General features: G+C 38.0%; 1 protein-coding gene across 1 annotated transcript in view; it reads right to left on the minus strand.

Moving 5' to 3' along the window:
* The window catches only part of GPATCH2 (G-patch domain containing 2), a 190,951-nt gene that overhangs the window by 12,415 nt on the left and 151,249 nt on the right, over positions 1 to 27,287 (minus strand). The window contains exon 9 of the mRNA XM_043924401.1: positions 8,518 to 8,606. Within this exon, the coding sequence (XP_043780336.1) occupies positions 8,518 to 8,606 (89 nt within the window). The remainder of the gene's footprint in view (positions 1 to 8,517; positions 8,607 to 27,287) is intronic.

The following is a 27,287-nucleotide window of genomic DNA, read 5'->3' on the forward strand; positions in this document are numbered from 1 at the left end:
GCTGAGTAATATTCCATCATCTATCTATCTATCTATGTCATATCTTCTTTATCCATTCCTCTGTTAATGGACATTGAGGCTGCTTCCATATCCCGGCTATTGGAAATAGTGTTGCAGTGAACATCAGGGCACATGTATGGCAATTACTTTCTATCTAATATGTGCTTACTCTTTCCTTAAGTGTTTCTTGTATCATATGACAATGGAGAGCTGTTGAAAATGCTTTTGAGAAACAGAACTGAAAGGTGGTTCATATATCCAAGAGGGAGAGGATTATGTATTTCCTAGGCTTTTGCTATAAGTTTGGATGTAGCTTGGTTCCAAAATGAATAACAACAACCCCCTTCCCCTGCCAAGTCTGCCTGTTTTAAAATCTGGGAAGAGATAAGATAATCTACAGTGGTCATGCAGATCCAGGGATAAAAGAAAGTAAAAATATAATTATTGATAAGATAAATTTGAGCAACTAAAGAGTTATAGCACCTTGGAAAGGAGCTTGGGTACATCAGACATTTCCTGATTATGTTCAATATGACTTAAAAGAATACCTTTGAAAAATTTTCACTCTTTGTGGTTTACAGTCTGCCTTTATCACCTTCAATATTTATAAATATTATTTTATTATTGAAGTATTAGTAGGATGCAGAGAAAAAAACAGAAAAGCCACAAAAAGCTGTAATGTAACTCCCTGCTAAGAACTTGCATGTCCACAAAGACATAGTTACTCTGGAGCAATATCTATACTGAAATATTGAACTTCAGTAGGTATTTCTCTGCATAATTTAAAATGTAGAGACGAAAGTCTACTACTTATGGTGAATACTTTCCCTATGGTAATATTTCAATAGAAAACAACATAGAAATAGCAAGTGCTAACTGTGGATCACAATGAATTCAGTAATGCATAGAAGACAAAACATTTAAAAAATACTGTAGCCACAATATCTCAATAAATATACTGAAATCTTTTTAACTATCAAAACCTCAGTAAGCTATGACTTCTACCCCAACACAAGACCCTAACCAACACTGCTGATGGCCTTTAAAAACGTGTTAATAATATCCCTCCTATTTTGTTCATTTCTTTTCTTCACCTTTACTGATGACATTTTTCAAACTATAAAATGCACTCTGCTGGCAAACCTTCTCGCTTCAACAATTCTCCCTTTTATAACAGTAAGTCTACATCCTCTGCTACTGAAACACCCACTGTCTTTTGGTGTGTGACTTTGAATGAGGCAGAGAACAAGCTGTACATTTAAAAATCAATACCTAACCTTATCAATATTCATTTTACTTTGTCAATACAAAATACAAAGGTGAAAGAGCAGTAAATAAGCAAAAGCACTGAAATAAATTCGGTGTTCCTGTCACAATTAATAAATGTTCAACCGGTAACATTGCTGGCTGGTCTATAGCTTTATAAAGTGACTCAAAATTATGCTTCAATGTTATTGCTACACAGGGTGAGTAAAATTTTCAGTACACTTAGCAGATAAAAATGATCAGATTTGGGGTGATTAATTTCACAGGGGACTTTAAATCTTCAAAAAAAAAAATGACTTATTATGAATACCAAATATGTAACTGTTTATCTTTAGCATCTTAAATTATTGTATAAACATAGTTTGGGATTATAAAGTTAAAGTGTCTAATTATAGTTTTCTGACAATTTTTTGCTAAACCTTTCCTAAGCCTGCTGTTTTGTCCCCATCCTATTTCATATATACACCAGAGGGGATCACTGAACAATATTCAGACTGTCAGCCTTTTAACTCTTATTCCTGATTTCAAACCAGAAAGCGTTACCCTCATTTGCCTTTTTCCAGCTTAGGTTGAATGTTGACTAAAGGTAAAAGAACCGTGAAAACATCTCAGTTGCAGTGTGTTTTGGGGGACATCTACAAAGGCCGAGACAATGGTGGATAGTTTCCTCCACATCATTCTAAATTCTAACTTGTCTTGGAAGCTTATGAAGATAAGATTCTTTGTTAAGTGACTGACTATATATTCCAGAACTTGAAAAATATCATTTTTGGAGACAAGATGATCTAAGATTCATAACCTCATTAACAAAGTGTATTTATGCAAAAGCATTTCTTAGGTGAATTTGGATAATAATCTTCACCTCAGAGTTGATTCATTAGTATTAGATGATATTCTTTTTAAAACTAAGGATTTTCAAATAACCTCATTCTCTTCCTCCTTGAGAGGAACAGTTATGCATGGATTTTAAAAATGTATGAGTAACATAATTCTCCTACTCCAATACTATTTGATTAATTACAAAAATGCATTAACTTTCTATGAATTATTTTTTTTAAGTAAAACAATGTAGTAATAGAATCAAAATCTTGAGTTGTAAGGAGAATCACAAAAATTTTGAAAAATAACATTTGGAATATGCTGGTAGATGCTTAAGAATGTTTTAGGCTAAAGTTTAATCTTTATACCCATACTCTATAAAAAATGATTTCTTCTGATGCTGTTGAGTTGTCACATAAAAAATCACCCTGTAGATATAATTATATTATCCTCTTCCCAACCATTATGTATTTTCCTTCTCACTTCACATATGTTCAGAGTGTTAGGACCTGACCCTGACAGTCTCTCTCACTTATTGCTGGCTCTGAAGTGCTTTAGTCACATTCCTAAGATTGTTCTTGTACTATTTCTGCCACAAATGTTTGAATCATTGAAAGATAAGAATTCAGGAGACCATTCAACCAGAATGGGCGTATTAAAGAATCCTACACCTGCCTCATGCGTGATTTGAATTGAAAAACTTATGACATGTATTTAATCTAAAAGTGGCTGTATGTTTCTGTATAAAGACACATATTAGAAGCATACTAATGAATATTCTGTATTTCTGCACAGCAAATTTAGATAAATGTTTTTGGCACTTCAGATATATAATAGTCTGTATCATGGAGGTCTTTACCTATATATTCTTACAAAGGGAGCTAAGTATGTTGTCACTAAAAGAAGACGGGTTTAGGAGTAATGCAGACATTGGCTTGAATCCTCCCTTCGCCCTTCAAACATTCTGCCTTCACAGACGGCTAAGAAGAAGCCCACACATGTTTGAATCTTCGTTTTATGCTGCACAGTGAATGATAATAACATGTAACACACCACGTTGTTGCAAAGATAAAAAACAATAATAAAGCTTTGGTACATAGTAGGCACTCAGTAAGTGGTAAATATTTATCTACATAAATATTTGTTGTGGTTGTTCAGTCTCTAAGCCTTGTCTGACTCTTTGTGACCCCATGGACTGCAGCACGTCAAGCTTCCCTGTCCGTCACCATCTCCCAGCGAAGAGCAAACTCATGTCCATTGTGTCAATGATGCCATCCAACCATCTCATCCTCTGTCGCCTGCTTCTTCTCCTGCCCTCCATCTTCCCCAGTGTCAAGGTCTTTTCCAATGAGTCTGCTCTTTGCATCAGGTGGCCAAAGTATTCAGGAGTATTGGAGCTTCAGCTTCAGCATCAGTCTTTTCAATGAATATTTAGGGTTGGTTTCCTTTAGGATTGACTGGTTTGATCTCCTTGCAGTCCAAGTGATGCTCAAGAGTCTTCTCCAACACCACAGTTCAAAAGCATCAATTCTTCAGCACTCAGCCTTTTTTATGGTTCAACCCTCACATCTGTCCATGACTACTTGAAAAACCACAGCTTTGACTATACAGACCTTTGCTGGAAGAGTGATGTCTCTGCTTTTCAATACGCTGTCTAGGTCTGTCAGAGCTTTCTTTCCAAGGAGCAAGCATGTTTTAATTTCATGGCTACAGCCACTGTCTACAGTAATTTTGGAGACCAAAAAAATAAAATCTGTCACTGTTTCCACTTTCTCCCCACCTACTTGCCATGAAATAATGGGACTAGATGCCATGATCTTAGTTTTTCAAAATATTGAGTTTTAAGTCAGCTTTTTCACTCTCCTTTTTCGCCCTCGTCAAGATGTTCTTTAGTTCCTCTTCACTTTCTGCCATTAGAATGGCATCATTGGCATATGTGAGGTTGTTGACATTTCTCCTGGCCATCTTGATTCCAGCTTGTGCTTCATCCAGCCTGGCATTTCCCATGATGTACTATGTATATAAGTTGAGTAAGCAGGGTGACAATATGCAGCCTTGATGTACTCCTTTCCCAATTTTGAAATTGTTCCACTGCTCCATGTCTCGTTCTAACTGTTGCTTCTTCATCTGCATACATGTTTCTCAGAAGGCAGGTCAGGTGGTCTGGTATTCCCATCTCTTGAAGAATTTTCCACAGTTTGTTGTGATCCACACAAAGGCTTTAGCATAGTCAATGAAGCAGATGTTTTTCTGGAATTCCCTTGCTTTTTATATCCAACGGATGTTGGCAATTTGATCTCTGGTTCCTCTGCCTTTTCTAAATTCAGCTTGAACATCTGGAAGTTCTTGGTTCACATACTGTTAAAGCCTATCTTGAAGGATTCTGAGCATTACTTTTCTAGCATGTGAAATGAGTGCAACTGTATGGTAGTCTGAACATTCTTTGGCATTGCCCTTCTTTGGGATTGGAATGAAAACTGACCTTTTCCAGTCCTGTGGCCATTGCTGAGTTTTCCATTTGTTGACATATTGAGTGCAGCCGTTAGCAGCGTCGTCTTTTAGGATCTGAAATAGATTAGTTCGAATTCCATCACCTCCACTAGCTTTGGTTATAGTAATGCTTCCTAAGGCCCACTTGACTTCCCACTCCAGGATATCTGGCTCTAGGTGAGTGGCCACACCATCATGGCTATCTGGGTCATTAAGACCTTTTTTGTATAGTTCTTCTGTGTATTCTTGCCAACTCTTCTTAATCTCTTTTGCTTCTGTTAGGTCCTTGCCATTTCTGCCCTTTATTGAGCCCATCTTTGCATGAAATGTTCCCTTGATATGTGCAATTTTCTTGAAGAGATCTCTAGTCTTTCCCATTCTATTGTTTTCCTGTATTTCTTTGTATTTTTCACCTAAGCAGGCTTTCTCACCTCTCCTCGCTCTTCTCTGGAACTCTGCATTCAGTTGGGTATATCTTTCCTTTTCGCCTTTTCTTTTCTTGGCTATTTGTAAGGCCTCCTCAGACAACCACTTGTCTTCTTGCATTTCTCTCTTTGGGATGATTTTGGTTACTGCCTCCTGTACAATGCTATGAACCTCCATCCATATGAACATATTCTGCACGTAGGTGCTTCCTACTTCCAAATTCCAAAAATTAAACGAAATTAGAGGAGGAAGATCAGATATTAAACTTACAACTATATGCATAATTTCATAAGGTAACCTTTTATGTGAATGAATAACTGTATTATGGGTGCTCCAATTTTGAGTTATTCTTCAATTTTTTAGTGTTGAACTTTGGAAAAGGTCTCTGAAATAAGAGAATTTAAGCTTCATATCTTTTATTTCCTTTGAAATCATGTCAAGATATCTATCTATATCTATATTTATGTCTAATTTTCCCCTTCTCAGTGCTTACTCTCCTGTTGATACAAATCTTATTTTCATATTGTATAAGTCATAATGGCCAAAATAACTCTTCCAATGAAAGAATTCCCAAATGAAGCTGAGAGAGACGGTTTATAAATCTGAATGGTTAAGGATCCCAGGCAACAGGCCAATGTTATAATAATAACTTTATAATTGATCTTGTGTTCCTATTGTTTACTGGGTAAGTTGTGTCTGAATCTTTTACAACCTCAAGGACCATAGCCTGCCAGGTGCCTCTGTCCTTGGGATTTTCTAGGCAAGAATACTGGAGTGAGTAGCCATTTCCTTCTCCAAGGCATCTTCCTGACCCAGGGATCAGTCACATCTTCTGCACTGCAAAAGGATTCTTTAGCACTGAGCCACCAGGGAAGCCCAACTGTTGAGTATCTACATGGAAAACATTTTCTCAGTCATTTTGCTGAATCACAGACCTACTATGGCTCATTGTGGTTTATTTCCATATTGAAAGTGAAAGTTTTTTTTGGCATCTACTTCTGCTTTATTGACTACACCAAAGCCTTTGACTGTGTGGATCACAACAAACTGTGGAAAATTCTTCAAGAGATGGGAATACCAGACCACCTGACCTGACTCCTGAGAAACCTGTATGCAGGTCAAGAAGCAACAGTTAGAACTGGATATGGAACAACAGATTGGTTCCAAATTGGGAAACAAGTACGTCAAGGCTCTATATTGTCACCCTGCTTACTTAACTTATATGCAGAGTACATCATGAGAAGTGCCGGGCTAGATGAAGCATAAGCTGGAATCAAGATTGCTGGGAGAAATATCAATAACCTCAGATATGCAGATGACACCACCCTTATGGCAGAAAGCAAAGAAGAACTAAAGAGCCTCTTGACGAAAGTGAAAGAGGAGAGTGAAAATGTTGACTTAAAACTCAACATTCAAAAAACTAAGATCATGGCATCGGGTCCCATCACTTCATGGCAAATAGATGGGGAAACAATGGAAATAGTGAGAGACTTTAATTTGGGGGGCTCCAAAATCACTGAAGATGGTGACTGCAGCCATGAAATTAAAAGACGCTTACTCCTTAGAAGAAAAGTTAAGACCAACCTAGAGAGTATATTAAAAAGCAGAGACATTACTTTGCCAATAAAAGTTCATCTAGTCAAAGCTATGGTTTTTCCAATAGTCATGTACAGATGTAAGAGCTGGACTATAAAGAAAGCTGAACACCAAAAAATTGATGCTTTTGAACTGTGGTGTTGGAGAAGACTCTTGAGAGTCCCTTGGACTGCAAGGAGACCCAACCAGTCCATCCTAAAGGAAATCAGTCCTGAATATTTATTGGAAGGACTGATGCTGAAGCTGAAACTCCTATACTTTGGCCGCCTGATTCAAAGAACTGACTCATTGGAAAAGACCCTGATGCTGGGAAAGATTGAAGGTGGGAGGAGAAGGGGATGACAGAGGATGAGATGGTTGGATGGCATCACCAATTCGATGGACATGAGTTTGAGTAAACTCCAGGAGTTGGTGATGGACAGGGAAGCCTGGTGTGGTACAGTTCATGTAGTCACAAAGAGTTGGACGTGACTGAGTGACTGAACTGAACTGAAAGTGAAAGTTAGTTGCAGCACAGTTGTGTCCAACTCTTTGTGATCCCATGGACTGTAGCCTGCCAGGCTCCTCTGTCCAGGGAATTCTCCTGGCAAGAGTACTGGAGTGGGTAGCCACTCCCTTCTCCAGGGGATCTTCCCTACCCAGGGATCAAACCTGGGTCTCCTGCATTGCAGGCAGATTCCTTACCAACTGAGCCACTAGGGAAGCCCTTATTCCCATCTAGGTGTCCCTACTTTTTTTTTTTTAAGGTGTCTATACGTTAATAACTAGTTGGCTCCCTCCTATCACAGGTTCTCATCTCCGCCTCCCTTACCACTGCTCTTGCATGAGACCTTGTAATACATGCTAATCTTATTCATATCCATCCCAACCAAGCTTAGGTGTTTGCTGTGTTTCAGGAAGACCTCTTGTTCCCTCTGATCTAGTGTCTTGTCTTGGCTCAATACTTGTGATTTTCCCTATACTACACTCACTCGAATGACATGGATTTTGAGGTGGAAATGATGAGAGACTTTTTATTCTAATTCTAACTTAGACAAATTGTTTTAAGTAAGGAAAGATCAATCTAAGATTGCTGCAGAGCTGGGTCTAGGAACCAGACTGCTGCATTCATGGCCAGGCTGCCATCTACTGAGACATGGGTCTTGTGTATTGAGAGTGCTTCAGTACTTTAGAATTAATTATTATTAATTTCTTCTGGGTATCTGCCTTTTCATCTATTTATGCTTTGTTTTTCCAAGTCTATAGTTTTCGTGTATGTGTGTGTGTGTGTGTGTGTGTGGTAAGCTGCTTAAGTTATGTCCAAGTCTTCACGGCCCCATGGACTTAAGCCCACCAGGCTCCTCTGTCCATGGAATTCTCCAGGAAAGAATACTGGAGTGGGTTGCTGTGCCCTCCTCCAGGGGATCTTCCCGACGCAGGGGTTGAACCTTCCCCTCCTGCATTGGCAGCCGGGTTCTTTACCACTAGCACCACCTGAGAAGCCCAAGTGTGCAAATGTGTGTGAAGTACTTGGGCTCAGTAGTAAAGAACCTGCCTGCCGATGCAGGAGATGCAGGTTCGATCCCTGGGTCGGAAAGATCCTCTGAAGAAGGAAATGGCTACCCACTCTAGTATTCTTACTTGACAAATCCCATGGCCAGAGGAGTGTAGCGGGCTACAGTCCATGGCATTGTAAAAGATTTGGACACGGCTTAGCAACTCAACAACAACAACAGCAAGTAAGTACTTTAGTGATTGGCTGCCCGAAAATCTTATACAAGGAAAACTCGATACATCCTGACAACAAAGGCAAGTGATTTGCTTTACGGGTTTCTTAGAACCACGCTTCTTCCTCAGTGCAAGTTAAGGATCATCCGTGTTTCACCCTTGATGATGTATGACGTTTACATGTGTGCTCTGCCCGAGCCCTCTTCCTTTTACCTGCTGTTGTAGGTCCAGGCAAAGGTGCGGCTTTTCTTCTCCGTTTGATGTCTCCTGTGCACAGAGATCCTAAATGCATGCTTGTTTGCCTACAAGTAATTATCAGAAAAAAACTATTAACAAAGGAGGAAAAAAATGACACATAAATACACAGCTTGTATAATCTGAACCTAAATCAAAACATTCTCAACAAAGATGGAGCAGCCTAGCCAAACCACCAATCTTGTTTATATCGAAACATAATTACGTTTGTTGACAAGCGTTCAGCCGCTAAATGCGCCATCATAAATTGTTACTGGAATGAGTAATATAAAAGGAATGCTTTTTAATTTTCAAAACTGGCAATCTTTCTGGCTCAACATAAAATCAAGCACTGTTGCTTCTGACAGGAAAATAGCTAAGATTAATTATCTAAAGAGATCACAATATTGTTGCTAGGTTATCAATTGGTTACTAATGCTTTACTGTCAGAACAACATTTATTACAGGAAAAGTATGATCAATTTCTTTTAGGATATTATATGGCAGTGAATTCTCTTAAAACATTTTACGTAGATAGAAAGGAAACAGTGATGTTCTTCCTTATAATTCACATGATTAGAATTCTTTAGTTATTTATTAGCTAGGTAAGGAAACATAATTTGAATGCATTAATGCTGGTCTACTGATACTAGACAGGCTAACATGATATTGGATTACCTTTGTAAAGACATGATTTATAAGAACTAAGAAGCAGACCTTCTGTTATTCTTGGAGTCCGAATTAGATTTTTTTGTTTAACCATGAACTCCTAAATTTAAGAGTTTTAGTACAATAGAAATGGTTCAATTGGAAATGAAGACAAACTAATAAGATGGAAAAAATTTAAAAGCCTTCAAAAATTTCAGGCTATAGGGAACTCTTGTGTTAATTTCCTGGATTATAATCCCTGACATGGGGTTAGGATGGTGTCTAGGGGTCATGAAGCAGAAATAAATAAAGCAAGTTTATGAGGAAACATGACATTTTAGTAATTCGGAAAAATATGTGGTAGTATCCTGAAGTTTTATAGTGTCTGATTTGAAAACTAGATATTTTAGAGAAAAAATGTAAAAGGAAAAAATTAATTCAGGTAAAAAACAGTTAAAAAAAAACATACATTTACACTCAGGTATTTAGATATAATGAAAAATTGGAGTTGGAGAGTAAAATTACTTGATATATAGAGTCTAAGTACAATTAGTGATCTGGCTAATCCGATGGGTGTATAATCTATCAATATAGGTAAAAACAAGTGGGTAAATATTTAACTAGTTTTCTCTTCCATTTGGTATTGAGGGCATGCTGGCTCTCTTTTATGGAATAAATATAATTATTAAAATACTTAAAAAATTAGTTCACCTAAATTAATGACTAACTTTGCAGAAATACATATATATATATATATATATATATGTTGAAGTGTTTCTGAACATGCATAACTGTGGCATTTTTATTGTTTTAGAAAATCTTTCGTCTCTTGACTGCACTGAACAGCATGTGGGATGTTAGTTTCCCAACCAGGGACTGAATCCACACCTCCTGCATTGGCAGGGCAGAGTCTTAACCACTCGACCGCCAGGGAAGTCCCTTTAATTGGATTTTGAGATGTGGGTTTTGGCTCATATTGCCAAGAAAAAAACAGTTACAATCATAGCTATTTTAAAAAACTATATAGAAATTTTAAACATTGAAAATTATGTCCTTTTAATAAAGCCAGCATCATTTCCATAAAAAAAATCAATGAATTCACTTATTTGGCAAGCAGTTATTAGTATCCACTACTGACTTAGTATAAAACCTTATGGAGGAGGTGAAATGAGTAGGAAAAAGGAGGTGGAAGATACAACAGGAAATGGAATGTTCAGTTATTACTGGAAGAGTTTTAAATCCAAGTGAGGAGATTAGGTCGTAAGTATATGAAATAATTAGGAACAGCGGTGGGAGTGGCGGGCAAAATGAGCTTTCTTAATATTACTAGAGATTACGGTTATTTAGTCCTTACAACAAACCTAAACATGTTTATTGAATATGCCATTTTTCTTTGTAGGAAAAAAAAAATCTGTGCTTCAGTAGAAAACTGTAGGGTACACCTTTCCAGTCACATGATTCCGAGTCTGTGGGCGCTATCTAAGTAACAGATAACTGAAAACAAGGGAAAATAATTCTTGTCTGTATTTATACAGATGAATTCTGTCCTAGGGAAGGACAATCCTCCCTCCTGTGGAAAACGCCAGTTTGTATCCATCTGCATGGTCATTCAATCTTCCTTACTTCACATACATTTGTGCTTCTTTCATTTCTCTTTGAGCCCATTATAACATCTGCCTGGTTCCCTCATTTATCGATGAGTTAAAGAAAATCTCAAATGCTTATTCATTTTATATCTGTAAGAGAGACCTGACCTCACCTTTTTGTACATTATCCTCCAACATCTCCGTTCCCTCTTGGAACCTCCCCCCTAGAAAAAGACTGGAGGAGCTGACCTTGCACATGGCATGCACCTAACAGGCTCTGACACCAGGACTAGCTGAGGAGGAAGGGAAACAAACACTCTGGAGTCGGGAATAAAGTGGGAATCTGAATTCTGCAGTGTGGCCTTTCTCTGAGTGAGCCGCGAACACCAACCCACGGACTCTCTACTTCTGACCCTCCAGTTAAAACGTAATGAATATTCTTAGATTAAGCCACTGCTGGACAGGTTTTCTATACCTGTTGCTGAAAGTATTCCTAAATGGTGAAGAGTTTGCTCTGTTCTGAGATTTATGAGTAACTGCAGATGTCTGGGGAGCAGGGTTTGCAGAAGGGACCGTCTCACACACATGATGGAAGAAGAATGCTGGGCTGGACCACGGGCCGTGTGTGTCTCACGTGCCCCGGGAAGCCGCCTGGGTTTTATAGCTGATGTGGGGTCATGAAAGGTCACAGAGCAGAAGAAAGCTGGTCAGATTCATGGGATGCTGATGAACTGGGGTTTGGGAGGGTAACCAGGTTTGCGGGTAGTTCAGACACACAGCTCCTCCCAGGGTACTAGTCTCTGTTATAATGAAGAATAATACCAAATGGCCACACAGCGAAGCTTCTTTGTGTGAACATGTCTGAGTGAAGAGGTGGGCAGGGATGGGAAGACAGTCAACGAAAAGTCCTAATTCTGGATTATTTGAAAAACTAAGCTTGTCTTTGATTACTTCTAGATTTAAAGTTCAAACTACACTTTAAAAAATTAGCCAAGGGTGTCCTTTTTAAGAAATACCTCTTTAGAAATCCTTAGAAGAAATACTTGAGGGTCTGATACATAGTATTAATAGTTGCTCTTTGTGACTCTTAAGAAGGCTGACTTCTACCTACAGTGTTTTTGTACTAGTTGTATGGAACCAGAATCTTCTAATTGTTTGAAAAAAATCACTCTCTCAAGTCAATGCTGCCTTTAAAACTTTTAATTTTTTTACACGGTTCAAATTTATTAGGAAGGTCTGCTTGCAAAGAGAGTGAAAAACAAATCTCAAGAACAACTCCCTCTTCTAAGTCTTCTCCTCTGCTGGGCCCCCAATTCCCTTTGTGGGTGTCTTTGCAGAACAAGTGGGATAGATCGTTTTCCTTCAGCTCCCCTCCCCTACCCCCAATGTAGCTACATAAAGTAAAAGAGACAAACCTTTCAAGGAGAATAAAGTTAAAGTTAATAAAGTCAGTACACTGAACCCAAAGACCTGAGCCGTGAGAAAAACAGCCAGCTGTGTTTCAGTAATTCTATCAAGAATTGACTACCTGCTACAGCACATTGAGAGATCGGGATTATTGATCACTAAGATTACCTTGTTGAAGCATGTCCCCCTCCCCGCCCCCCTTCAGAGAGGTGCAATAGAGTTGCTACAAATAACACTAAGTAAGGTCTACTCCGTTATTCAGTTGTCACTCTTAATGCAAAACAGAGCAGTTATTTTTTAATTTAAAAATCAATGAACGTCTCAAAGGCAGCCTAGTTGCTTTAGCCTAAATGAGTCATTTGTCTTTGCAAAGCAGAACATGAGGATTATCATTCAAGGTGATAGCCGGCAATTTTGGGGTTTTATTTTTCTGCTGTGGTGTTTTGAAAAATGACCATACACTGTCCTATGAACAGACTCGAAATTGTTAAAAAATGTTAAGTTCCTTTTGTAAGGTGCTACTAGGAAATTACCAATCAGCTCTAGCAGTCTATCTGTTTCAGTTAGATCCTTGGCTTGGGTGGAAAAGTGAGGAGAAAGTCAGAACCTGATCACTTGATGACTAATGACACCTTAAAATACTAGGTGTAGACACACATGTATCTTTAAGTGGAAAGGATAAAGAAATAATGCTTTTCTGTGATGGATTAAATAAGCAATGCCACTGAGTTATGATTCGAAACATCATTTCCCACTGTACTCATGCTGAAAAATTTCCTGTTAAATATCCAAAAGTAGAGCTCAAAAAGAAATCTTTTCATTTTGTTTTGCTTTTGAAACAGACTTCACTTGGTTTATCTCATCATTTCTCTCTCTCTTTTTTAAACACTTTTTTAATCTTTTTAAACTTTTTATTTTGTACTGGAGTATAGCCAATTAACACTGTTGTGATAGTTTCAGGGGCACAGCGAAGGGACTCAGTCATACATGCACATGAATCCATTCTCCCCCAAACTCCCTTCCTATCTAGGCTGCCACATAACATTGAGCAGAGGTCCCTGTGTGTACAGTAGGTCCCTGTTGGTTTTCCATTTTAAATATAGCAGATAGCTATCATCCTTTTAGGTGAGGTGGTGGGAGGAAATGGGGGCTTTTATCCAGAGGGGAAAAAAAAGTAAAAAAACCAAACAAAAAGTCTGGGAAAAAAACAAATAAATAAACACAAAGCAGAAACAAAAAATCTTGGGGAGGACCCGAGAACCTGGCTTTTGACAAGGGCTGACAAGGGCTGAAACAGGCAGTGTCAAATACAATAATATTAAAGGAGAGACAGTAACAACTTGTCCCTTCGTGGTACACACATTTACAAATGGAGCTTTTCAGAGAATTAGGCCTCCTGAAAGCTGCCCCCTGGATAAAATGTGTTTCCGAGCAGCCTCAGACAAGCTGCAGAGAGAGACAAACAGATGTGACTACGGGCCCTGGCATTTGGCAAGAACACTCACTGTCAGTTAGAAAAATATAAGGCTGGACAGGGCATCAGCTGCACAGAGACGAAGCGGGTCTGTGGTGTCACTGGGAGCAAGCAGTGCAAACCCAGCCCTGTGTGAACCCCCTGCTAGATCCAGATTCCCCTCGATTCCCCTTTATTTGGTGTCAGTATGTCTCAGCGTATTAACTGAACAAGTAAACATCAGTATCTAGCTCTTTCCCTTCTGTGCCAATATGCACAATGTCAAGTACCGTTGAGCAGAAATTTATTTTGCAACTTCTAGGATCATATTACATCCTCGTTCTTAATGGTTTCTTTCAAAGCCCCATCTTGTGCATGAAAACCCTTTGCATTCGGTATGTCCTTCACACCCTCATCAGTCTTTGGTTCTGGCACCTTCTCTCTCATTTCTTGGGTCGTGTGACATCCTGTTTCATCTCGAGCCCATTTCCCCTCCTTTTGGAACGATCCTGACTTCAGCAAGGGGGATGTTAAGTTATAATTCAGTGCACTGTGTGCAATACTCATGTCCTGGGAATCGAACCCTTGCTTTATTCTGGACATACCCTGTATCGTTATAAATCTCTGTTGTCTTAGGTCATTGCCCAGACTTCCCCAGATGCTAAAATGGATCTAGTCAGCGGGTCGCTCTCTAACACTGTGGGCTGACCTTCTTCAAGCATCAGCCACTCCTGGTCCCCATGCCTACCTGCTACCTCACTACCTAGCTGCTCGGCGGCTCTTTACTCTGCGCATCCATCAACCTCAGATTACCTGTTGTCAAAGGCGCCAGCCCTTGGATGCAGTGGCCTGCCTGCCAGTGTGCAGTTCCCGACAGCTTCTGAAGGATCTGTGCTGTCTGTGCCTCTTCCACCTCTTCTGAGAGGTCGAGTCCGCACCTGCTTCTGCCCAATCCGCTTTGTCCTGCTATACCCAGGTAACTGGCGGCTGCTGCCGGCACTGTTTCCTGCGTTTCCTCCGTGCCAGCTTACAGGCCAATAAAGGCTTCCCCTCTGGAGCCCCTTGAGGGATGGAAGCTGTGTGTCAGGGGTTCCCAGGGAGCTCAGGGACCAGCGTCACTGCCCCGCCGGCTAAGGACTCTCCAGGGTCCTCAGAGGAGAGCAAGTGTGGATGAACTGGAGTGAACGGGGGGTGGGGGAGAGAGAAGCGGAGGTGGGGACATGGCGGAGACAGTGGGAGCCTTCAGGGCTTCCCTGGTGGCTCAGACGGTAAAGAATACGCCTGCAATGCAGGAGACCTGGGTTTGATCCCTGGGTTGAGAAGATCCCCTAGGAGAAGGGAACAGCTACCCACTCCAGTATTCTTGCCTGGAGAATTCCATGGACAGGGGAGCCTGGAAGGCTACAGGGGTCACAAACAGTTGGACACAACTGAGGGACTTTCACTATTCAGGTGGGCCAGGAGCCTTATGAAACCAAATGCAAAATGTGTGCACTTTTTAAATAAGAGGATCCATGGTTCTTAACTGATTCTGAACTATTAATGGAGATGTTAGTACCAAACACCATAGACTGATAACAAACTAGTATTCATAATCTAAAATAGAAAATACCTATCTTAAAATTTCTGTGGTATGTTTAAAATATTCTAAACATATAGGCCACCTTTTCTACTTACAGTATCACAAAGAATAGAATTTAATAATGTAACTTAAAAAAAAGAGCTTTATCCAAATATCTATGGATATGTTCTATCTGAAAAGCAACCCCCTTCATTCTCCAGCTTCTCATCCTGTTTTATTCTTCTTCATGGTGTGTATGTGTGTATTAGTCACTCAGTCATGTCCGACTTTTTGTGACCCCATGGATTATGTAGCCCATCAGGCTCCACTGTCCATGGAATTCTCCAGGCAAGAATACTGGAATGGGTTGCCATTACCTTCTCCATCTTCATGGTAACTAAATTAATATCTCCAAGTCAATGACCATGCAAAGGTGTTTGCTGAAAAGTATGGAAACCATGCTACAAATACTGGTGATGATTATCTCCCATTTGCTGGAAATTGTCTTATCTATGCCTCTCATTCATGTTGGACTTTATCTTTACAATGAGCATGGAACAAAAAAATACAAATTATAATGAGGTGAATCAGAAAACAGCAAACAACAGGATTAATCAATGCAAGCAGTTTTGGCAGCTGAAGGTATTTCTTTGCCAAAGGCAGGTGGAACTTTTCCCACTGTGGAAGCTGAAGTATTAGATGAAGCTTTAGTTCTGTTGGCCTGATCTGCTTGAGTCCTCGACAAACCCTAAGGTCTGACACCACCATTTCTGTTTTCTCAACTAGTTCTCTCAAAGGGCCAACTTATTACTATATCTTGTCAATGTCTGAGAAGGACTTTTCCTAACCTTTGGCATGTTACTTAAGCTCCCTTGGACGGAATTTCCTTACCTTCAAGAATTGTGATTGGATTAGTATTTACCTCAAAGGTTTTCTGAAGAGTTTATTTAAAGATTATTTGTGTAAAACACTTGGCACAAAGCCTGCCCACAGTAAGCAATTGAAAACTGTCAGCTGTTCAATTTACTATTATTATCATCTCCACTTCACAGATAAAAAGCCCAGGGCACAGAGAAGTAAAGTAATTTGCCCAGGATCTCACAGCACAGGGGACATGATGGTAGGTAGCCAGGAGGATGCCTAGTGTAGAGTGTCAGGAAACAGACACGAAATAAACAGACAACAATACAAGTTCGTTTCATCTCAACGCTGTCAATATGAAAAAGATAATATCAATATAATAAGGGTATAAATCAAGGCCATTTCTAAATAACAAGTAGGAATTTTCTGGGTAGTTAATAGGAAAGCTAAATTTTTCCTTAGACTGATTCTGCTGGCTTTAAAGGTGTTACAGCATGTAAGAATAAAGTGCTCATTTTCATTTCAAAAACTCATTAAAAACCCAAGAGCCTCTCGGGAGTCTGAAGCCCATTGACTTTCTCAGGTCAGCCCACTGCCACGACTTTCTCTTGGCCATCTCTCGGTACTTCCCACTTCAAAGACGACTTGCTTCTCCACTGTGCGCTTTAGCTAAAGCCTCGGGGGTCTGTGATTCCGGTGATATCACTTCTATATCCCTAAACAGCTCATTTAAATGCTTCTTCTTATTATTCTTTTTTACCTCTTCATTATTCTAAACAAATGGTACCTGAAAGGTGGCGAGGGTTATTTTATGCAATTCAGGCAGATATTAGAATGTTCTGAGTGTATGTGAATGAGGACATTCTCACATTGGGAGGAAAGTTAATCTTTTCAGAGAGCAAATTATCCAGGAAGGTTTCTAAATTTCTATCTGGGAGAACTGCTGCTACATCTGAGCTTCCCTGGCACTGCCATCATCCTTTCCATATTTGTTTAATTTCTTCAGATTTTGTTTTAAGAACTACCAGTCACCAAGTCTATGTACATGAGCTAACACGTGAGACAATGGGTTCTACCCACTTGGAAAAGCTTCCTTTTCATGGTCCCTAATTCCACCATCTTTGAGAGCCTACGCTTTCTCCCTTCAAAGTTGTCCCTGCATTTAAATGTTTTTTTCTCTTCTTCAAACTTCCCTAAGCTCATTATTTTTCTAAGTGCTTTTTATTTATATTTCTTACCCATCTGTGTGTGTCTCTGTCATTACACTTATCCTGTGGTATGGCCTCAAGTTGCTTTCAGATTAGAGCGGACGTCAGTTAAACATACACTGGAAACAACTGGAGGCCAAGCACCATGTCTAATTCGCAGAACCTCGCTTTGCCTCTGTCATCTCTGAAACAGGACAAATGTCTACTGAACTAAAACAAATCAAACTCTGGTAACAACTGTTGCCTCAACATTTCATTTGGCGATCAATCATGCATTTTTTAAGGATAACACTTTCTTGAACTGTTATTTAAATTCACTCAAAAACACTCATTTAACAATTAACAAAACTTGACTGTGAGTCATGTAATTCACAAGAATAAACGAAATACAAAGAATAAGACAACTCCTACCATGGAGGGGCTCATAGCCTGATGCAGGAGACACACACGAATAAGAAAGTACTATAGGATGTAATAAACCCACAGAGCTATGGTAGCAGGCCACCGCTTTGGGGAAATTGCAGAAAACTCATTCCACCGGAGTTCAAATTTTGATATTGTCTCTTCAAGCAGAATCTAAGATATTTGAGGCACCTTGGAATATTCTTTTATTCTTCACACCACAGTGAAAGTGAAAGTTGCTCAGTCGTGTCCGACTCTTTGTGACCCCATGGACTATATAGTTCATGGAATTCTTCAGGCCAGAATATTGGAGTGGGTAGCCATTCCCTTCTCCAGGGAATCTTCCCAACCCAGGGATCAAATCCAGGTCTCCCACATTGCAGGAGGATTCTTTACCAGTTGATCCACAAGGGAAGCCTAAGAATACTGGAGTGGGTAGCCTATCCCTTCTCCAGCAGATCTTCTCAAGCCAGGAATAGAATTGGGCTCTCCTGCATTGCAGGCAGATTCTTTACCAACTGAGCTATCAGGGAAGCTATCTATGAAATAGTAGGCCCTTAGTAAACTGATACTGATTTACTTGATTCCTATCTATAACTATACATTTCTGGAATCTGATTGTGATCGCACTGATATTTAGTATAGAGTCAACAATAAGTTTATTCTAATTCCCTTAAAAAATGATCGAGCTAGTACTGACACTCAAGAGAGACTTACTCAAAATAATTTGGATATCTCCATTAAATGCAATGAGACATGTGTCTATTCCCGATAGCATCTTGCATCTGACATAAAGGAACCATCAGATCAGACTATAGATGCAGACAGAATTCCACATTCCCTCTCTGATCAGACACTATGAAATGCTTCCCAGGATGGTATTTGATAGTTGCCATTTTTAGTGATTAATACTATTACGAGTATTCATAATATTCTTAACTTTTAAAAGTGAAGTCCATGCGCTTTTCATTTTCAGATCAACTTCATCCAATACCATATATAATATTTGAATTTGTTTATTGAACTGACTTTTTACCTATTGTCCTATTTGATGATTTCTGACTCTGAACAGAGCTTTTAGTTCAGTAGCATTCTGGAACATAAGTGCTGAGTTTCTTTCTTTTATTAGCTTCAGGGAATAATGGTGTGAAAAGGGCAGGACAGAGAATACATTTTATTATCTTAAAAATTATTTTGAACACATGTTGGTTTCTTAAGTTTTACAGAATTTATTATCTAAATTACCAGGAACATCCAAGCTTATTGACTGTTTCAGTTATATATGGGGTGCTATGCCAAATATTTTCACATACTTTATCTTGTTTAATTGTCACAAAAACCTGATATAGGTCTGAAGAACCTGAGATCACAGGAACAGTTATTTATCAAAGATCACACAAATGAAAAATAAAGTCCTCATATTTGAACCAAGAAATGCTTGCCTCAAAAGAATCACTTTTTTCCCTATACCAGCGTACCTCATTCAACCTAGTTTATTATACTCCATTTAATAAGCATCTACTGAAAATGTAATGCATGCCATGCCCTATGCCATAAAACAGGATTGAGAAATAAAAAAGATATGGCTTTCATTTGCTAGGGGTTAAAGTCTACTGATCATGTGGGAAAATGATTTCCCCTCAATATTCAAAGAGAATTCCAAACCAGCATGTAAGGCATTCCAGGCCCCTTGCTGGGAGAAGACATCTGAAGAGGCACAGATACCTTGAGACGCACACATGAGATGCTGTATCTGGGGCTCTGTAAGCAATTCAACATGGCGGGAGCTGGACCGTAGGAAGGAGAGGGAGGAGAGGCTGTCTCCTTGTAGCATCGAGTGTTGATAAATCCAACCAATCTGTCCATTCACAATTATCTTAAATTCTCTAGAGAAAAAGAATGCAGCTGCCTGTTTGACTGAATTAATCAGTTTATCAACTAAATTGATGATTAAATTCAGTGGGAAAATGCCTGATCATAATTTTTTATAGATATAATTCTGGATTTCACTGCAGCTGTAGTCAGAAAGTTACTGCACTAATGAAGAGATGGAATCAAACGTAGATCCCTTTCCAAGGCAGCTCCTGAAGTCGAGAGGTTTTGCTTGTTCAGTAGAGTCTACAATTCATTCGCATGACTGAGTTGGCAGATACAGGCTTAAGACTGAGTGCAGCTTACGTTTTGTGAAGGCTCCATGACTTTGCTTGTTGAGAGGGGACTTACAGTAACGTCATAATTCTATATGCTGTAATGTACCTTGGCTGAGCATGAATATGGAAAAGCAAAGGAAAATATGGTTGTCACTTTTACCTCCAGATTGAGGAGGTAATAAAGACTGAATTTTTTAATAATGGGTCAGAATGTCTCAAACTTCTGAAAGATGTACTACTTTGGAATATGTCAGACAACATTATGGGCTTCCCAGGTGGCTCAGTGGGTAAAGAATCCACCTGCAATGTAGGAGATGCAGGAGATGTGGGTTTGATCCCTGGGTCCAGAAGATCTCCTGGAGGCGGGCATGGCCACTGACTCCAATATTCTTGCCTGGAGAATCACATGGACAGAGGAACCTGGTGGGTCACAGGGTCACAAAGAGTCAGACGTGACTGAAGCGACTGAACATGCACTGAACATTACCATTTAATGTAACTTACTTGAATTTAGATTAAATTATTGCTTACTGATAGAATTCAGTTGAGAGTCTGTGACCCAGGTGAAACGCCACCTCCAGTTTATGCAGCCTTATCTAACTGCCACTGCCAGAATAATCTCCCACCCCTCAGAGAAAACGTTTTCTACCTTAAAGTACAGCTATATATATGTACATGAGCTAATACTCTAGCCAGACTGTTTAGTCCTTGAAGGCAGTGGCGTCTACATCTGACTTATTAAGTAAAATCCCCTTGGTTCTTACAAGCCTTATAATTCGGGCATTTATTAAACAGTTATTGAATGAAATTTAACAAGGCATGCAAGAGTTTTTGGAGTAACTTGTTTTTATGATAATCAATATTCTAAAATAAATGTTTCCTTATGGAAATAGAGGTCCATATCTTGGGCTCTGGGATACAAATGCCTGCAAAATCAAGCTTGTATACATAAACCAGCCTTTATAGTGCATGCAGGCACCTTGGTGGTAAAGTATTTTACCTTTCTACATAATTTTGCATTTCACTACGTGTAGCTTTGGGAAAAGAATGCTTTCAGTTACTCCTCTTCCATGATAGTTTCTGGCAGATGAATGAACACTCCGAATGTAAAATTTCTGCAGCGGTTGCTGCTACTCTTTAGCTGCTAGGTTGTGTTTGATTCTTTTGCTACCCCATGGACTGCGGCCCGCCAGGCTCCTCTGTCCCTGGGATTTCCCAGGCAACAATACTGGAGTGGGCTGCCATTTCCTTCTCCAGGGGATCTTCCTCACCCAGGGATCGAACTCACATCTCCTGCATTGGCAGGAGATTTCTTTACCACTAAGCCACCTGACTTGTTAGCAGATGTTTACTAGACTGTGAAATATACTGTAAGAGCTAGGTAAGCTACTGGGGAAGCTTGTGGTGACTATGGGAACACTAATGCTCAATAATCAGGAGGGAGAGTACTTCAGGATTCTTCCAGTTCAATTCAATTGAAATATTCGCAAACTTGGAATGCATTAGTCTATACCAAGGGTTAGTTTTGCATCAAGATCTTTGAACCAAACATCTTATGAAATTTTGGTAAATCAGGTTTATTGCCTCTGTATCTGGGAGGTCTATCGCCTCTAAGTGTCCATGAGAAATAGCCAAGAGAAATTAATGGCAAATATAAATCCTTTCCTCTTCTCATTTACACAATCAATTTCTTTGGAAAACCATGGAAGCCCTGACAATTTTTTAATTTTCAGAAAACAAATGCCAAATGATCAAACAAAAGTCATATTAGCTGTGATCAGTCAAAATGTCACTTTTTCTCTAAATAATGTATAAGTAATCTAAATAATGCTAAAAAATTACTATTTCAGAAGACAGTGGTTTTTCTTACAAACAAGATACTAGATTTGAGAAAATGGTCAAGTTAATTTTTATATGCCTTAGAAGACTTGGGGGGAAAAACAATAAAGACTGTTGTATAAGTTGTCTACAATTTGACCTGGGAAAGTTATTAACTCCTCTGTTTTCTCATGTGCAAAATGGGAATAATAAGGAATCTCTATCTCACAGGGTAACTATGGAAATTAAATGAGTTAAAATAAAATACAGTTTGCACTCAGTATCCAGAAGTTTTGCACCTGTGGTTATTATATAAAAATATTAATATAAAGGTAATTTTTAGAAAAAATAGACCTTCCTAAAAATCAAACAGTACATTGGAATGAGAGTTAAGAGTGAGAGAAAAAAGGAAATGGGAAAGTAGGGTGAGGAAGACATGTCTGCTTATCTTAAAAATAGAAAAACAAAGCCAAAGGAAAGATAAACCATAAAAAAAAAAAAAAAACCCCAAAGCAACAGCTACCCGTATGAGGAGGTAGGAATAAGTGGTGAGAACTGAATAGAAGTCAGACTTCTTTGAAAGAAATTTCCTGATGAGATTTGATTGTAATAAATTTTCTTGTTACAAAAATTGTAACAATTTTTCTATTATTATAAAACAAGTAAAATAAAAAAAAAACAGTCTCTAAACCTAACTGTGGATTAGTATATCTATTATATCTAGTATATCTATTAGTTAGTATATCTATTAGTATTATTACTAGTATATCTATTAGTTAGTATAGTATATCTATTATATCTATTAGTATTATTACTAGTATATCTATTAGCATATCTATCCTTAGAAACTGTTTCGAGTGACTTTAAAACACATGAATTTGTGCATTTCTAATGAAATATAATACTAGGTACAAAAAGAATACAAAAAAGAAAAAACCTAAACTATTTTCAGTAATAATTTTATTAGTGGTCATCATAGTATGGTGATTCTGAGGCTATTATGTATGTATGGTATGATCAATAAAATGAACAATTATGGTGTCACTAGAGGTAATATTTTTAATGTTGAAAAAGGACATTAAAATCAATGACAGAAAATTTTACAATGAAGTCTTGCATTTGAACTGGAACTAACTAGTATAAGCCAACATGTTAAAAAATTTTAGGTCATTTCACTATAAATGTCTAGAAATAATGACACCCCTCATCGGCAGATGGTGGTTTCTAAAACTATTTCCCGGTAAATGAATCAGTAATTCTTAAAGAAATGGTTGATTCTTGGTCTAGGCCGGAAAAGGTCCAGGAAAGCCTAGGAAATATAAACATACCAGACAGCAAAGAAGAAAGCAAAATCTCCTAGCAAGGAAAGACTCAGGAGTCCATTTAAATAACATCCCACTGCAACCCACTCCAGTGTTCTTGCCTGGAGAATCCCAGGGACAGGGGAGCCTGGTGGGCTGCCGTCTGTGGGGTCGCACAGGGTCAGACACGACTGAAGTGACTTAGCAGCAGCAGCAGCAGCCCAAAGATGGGCCAATTTAATATCAATTAGGATGATAACAAATGGAGTCAAACGTATTTAAACATATGAAATGTGTTTAAATCAATGAGTTAAATGGAATAAAATTTCATCGGTCACTTCTGGAAAGTGTAAGGAATCAATTAATTTTGAAAACTGATAGCTAAAGGGAAAGGAGCAAGTATTCATCTTGCTTTTCCTATGTGATCTGTACCTCAGAGTAATCAAGTATTGGAAGGGGCTAAGTTTGAAACAGAAGTAATCCAATTAATGAACCAAAGTGTGAGGACAGAATTAACACATCACCATCCCAGGACCCTTAGTGAATGAATTTGGGCAACGGTCTTTATGACTAATAAATCAGAGAGAGAGAGAGGGATGCATAGACAGGGAAGTCTAGGCCACCATCCCTCAAACAGTTGTGCTGAAACCAAACAAAACAACAAAACCGAACCTGAATCAAATCGATTCTCTAGCTCGAAATACCCACAGCAGAAAATTCAAGGGACAGAGGAATAGGTTAAATCACACCATGTGGATAAAATCAGCAACATTCCTCAGATGTGGGAAACTTTATAGGACAGATAAGTTGACTTCTTCAAACAAAAAATTTCAAGGAAAAAACGAAAGGGGAGGAGGGCTTATAAATCAATGGGAAGTTTTATATATTTTAACAGATAGATCTCATCTGGATCCCAATTCAAACAATGTGTAAGACAAGAGATTATAAAATAATTGGAGACATCTGTGTATCAGCTATAATTAAACACACATAAATATATATTCCTATATATTAAAGAATTATTGCTTTTTTAATAGATGTGATAATAGTACAATGGGACTTCTTTGAGACTGTTGTGTTTTAGAGAAACACACTGACATATTTCAGTTGAAATAAGATAAAGATGAAACAAGGCTGGCCACATGTAATTACCTAAGCCAGTTGATACATGTAATTACCTAAGCCAGTTTATATTTTTCTCTGTATTTCTGCTTATGATGACATTTTCCATAATAAAATATTGTCAAAAATTCCTTTTGCCATCTTGATATTCCAAGTGCAAAGGCATCTTTTAAACTCTTAAGACTGCAAATATGAAGTGATCATAGGTTTTTCACATATTAGTGAGACTCTCCATGATTTTTAAGTGATCAGATCTGAAATTAAATAAAGTTATCCATGAAGTCCATGTTATCTAGTCTGTACACACCCCAGACTATAACTTGATATAAAAGGATTATAGAAATCCCTCTCTGAGGTTTATTGTCCTTAGAAAGGATAATGCATAGTTTTTATTCCATCTTTCTAATTAGTAATTTAAGCATATGTTCAGCATTTAACTCTAAATGTTTGCCTTTTCCCCAAGCTCGAAGACAGCTGTCCAAGATTTGAATGCCAGAAAACATTTAAATATCAACATCTGTTGAATTATGTTAATTTAGTGTAATATAATTGGGCATGAGTTGGAACTGATCAGAAGTATATGAAATAAACAAAAGGTAAATTCCCAAAAAATATCTCAGTATACAAACAAATCACTCTGGAGTGATGGAAAAATATTTCTAAAGAGTAAGGGCAAGGATAACACCACTGATTATAAGGAAATTGAGTCTTTTCAAAACATAGTTCTAACTCTATGGGACATTATTTTATGATACTTGAATTTATTTTTAAAATGGCTTAGAAGTGAAAGGTTGTTACTATTAGCTAAAAAGTGATAGTTAATAGTTTAAAATAAGAAACCTGTTCATAAATTATTAGGTGAAACATTAAAACATTCTAATTACTTACATTTGCATTAAATTTTTTAGATTGCAGATGATTCCTGTTATATTATGAAGAGTTACATACCTCAGAAATAAGAGTGGATATAATTTCTGTTCTATAGACATAAAATAGTATTTTACATTGAAAGTGTTTTCTATGTGGCAGATGGATTTACTAGGTTTATTCTGGAGATTGGAAGGTACAAATTATCAAGTAGATGCTTTGCTTACTGTACTGCTGGTTTAAAACATTAATTTTTATATCAATTCTTTTACGAATCAGTTAGGGATGCCTGTTGTCCTGGGAAGTATTCCGGCACATATATGCACTGTATGAACAGATCCTTGAATGTTCCTGTAATGAAATTCTAATGCAGGCCGCAGGAGAGCTACAAGCTGTTGCGATGTGGCCCTGCAGGTGTTCAAGCACCGCTTCCTGGGGGAACCATCTCTGGGAGTTAAAGGTTAGCTCGGTGTCCATGCCCATTTAATCACAGGACCAATTTGGAGAGTGCCAACTGCGAGACAGACACCAGTCTTTAAGGAAGTGGACTTCAGACGACAAATTTATTTCAGCTACAGGTCACTGCAACAGCTTTCATATGCTAACTATTCTTCATTATTAGTGGCCGTGGCCAAATTCAACTGCTGTTCCAGAGGTGAGAGGCTGTGCATACTTTTAGTCATTTGAAAATATCTAGCTCATCTATCAGATTCCAAGAAAACAGGGAAGTAAAAATGAATGTTTCCCCAGAGTACTTGATTGCTTTTTTATTTACCATGCCCTGAACGTATTACATATTCCAAATGGCAAACCCCTTTTTCTTTTCTGTGTGGGTTATTCACATTAAATTGAAAAGCAATCACTCAAAATTCTAATTGCTGATAATTTTCTTTAGGTGTAATAGCAATTTAAAACACTCTCTATAATCATTAGTTTAAAATTTTGGCAAGGTAGCTTAGAATTTTAGGATGCCGAAAGGACACGAAGCAGAACTGACTTTCTGAGAATATCGCCTTTTTAAAATAAATAATTTGGTCATATAAAGAAAAATAGATTAATTAAATTCCTTAGAAAGCATTTATGCTGCATATATGGGATGTTTCCAATTCTACTTTAAATACTTCCTCTACCTAGAAGCTATTGAATTTTTTAAAAAATTAGAACACATTTGCTATTAAATGTATTTCAATTAAATAAATATGGAATGCATAGATTCTAATTAAAGTGACTATGTGAATACTTCCGAATAGTTCATTCACACGTACTGATGAATGAATTAAAATAATCTGAAAGATAGTTTTCTATCTGGAGGATTGAGTAAACTATTTTAGAACAATAAAATCTAATCCTAATTTTAGGTTTGGAAAGAAAAAATAATAAAGGATTATAATTTTTTAAAATTACCATTTAAAAGCAGTTTCAAGCCATTATTTTGGAATGTAAATATTAAGTACACAAATTGTTGACTGATATAACTTGCTTTAAAATATGGTGTTGAATCATTAGTTTTATATGACAAAAGAGAATTTGTTTTAAATTAAATCTCTCCTACCATAGGATAGGTAATTCTCATTTTAAATAATTAAAATAAAGCATCACTTAGTTTGCTGATACATTTGATTTTGTTGATACATTTCTGTGAAAAGCAACACTAACCAAATATAGTCCATGTCATTAACCAGTACTCTAATGAACAGTTATCCCAATTTATTAACAGCTGCTCAAGAATGTAGTAATTAATAGTTTCATTTATTTTTGGCAAACCTGCAAAATGACAAATAGTTTTGTATCTGTGCAAATTAGGTCTCCTTCCCAAATAACAGATGACACTATGGGGAAGGCTGAGCAAACTGAATCCTTGAACATCTTTGGATCTTTAGAAGATCAAATAAAAAACAGCTGTAATTCTATTTGTTGCATTTGCAACAAAACACAGTGACTTGTATCATGACGTGAAAACAAATATGCTCTGTATTAATGTAAATAAGAATATTTTTTTCTAATTTGATGGAAGAAGGTTGACATGAATGTGTGTATGTTGGTCTGTGTGTGTAGCTGTGATGGGATTTTTGATCCTCTGATTAAATCTATTGCCATTTTTCATTTTAGAAGACTCTTTTTACTACTAATTGGGTAAGAAGGTGATAGCAAAAAAAAAAAAGTTCATTTTCCCCTCCTCATTACTAATTGATAACACAAAAAATTAGAGTGCCCAGCACCCAGAGAATTTCATGTCCTTTACCACTAATTCGGTACAGTTCAGTCGCTCAGTTGTGTCCTACTCTGCGATCCCGTGGACTGCAGCACGCCAGGCTTCCCTGCCCAGCACCAACCCCCAAGCTTGCTCAAACTCATGTCAATAGAA

This window comes from Cervus elaphus, chromosome 14, assembly GCF_910594005.1.
Source record: "Cervus elaphus chromosome 14, mCerEla1.1, whole genome shotgun sequence".
Taxonomy (NCBI): Eukaryota; Metazoa; Chordata; class Mammalia; order Artiodactyla; family Cervidae; genus Cervus; species Cervus elaphus.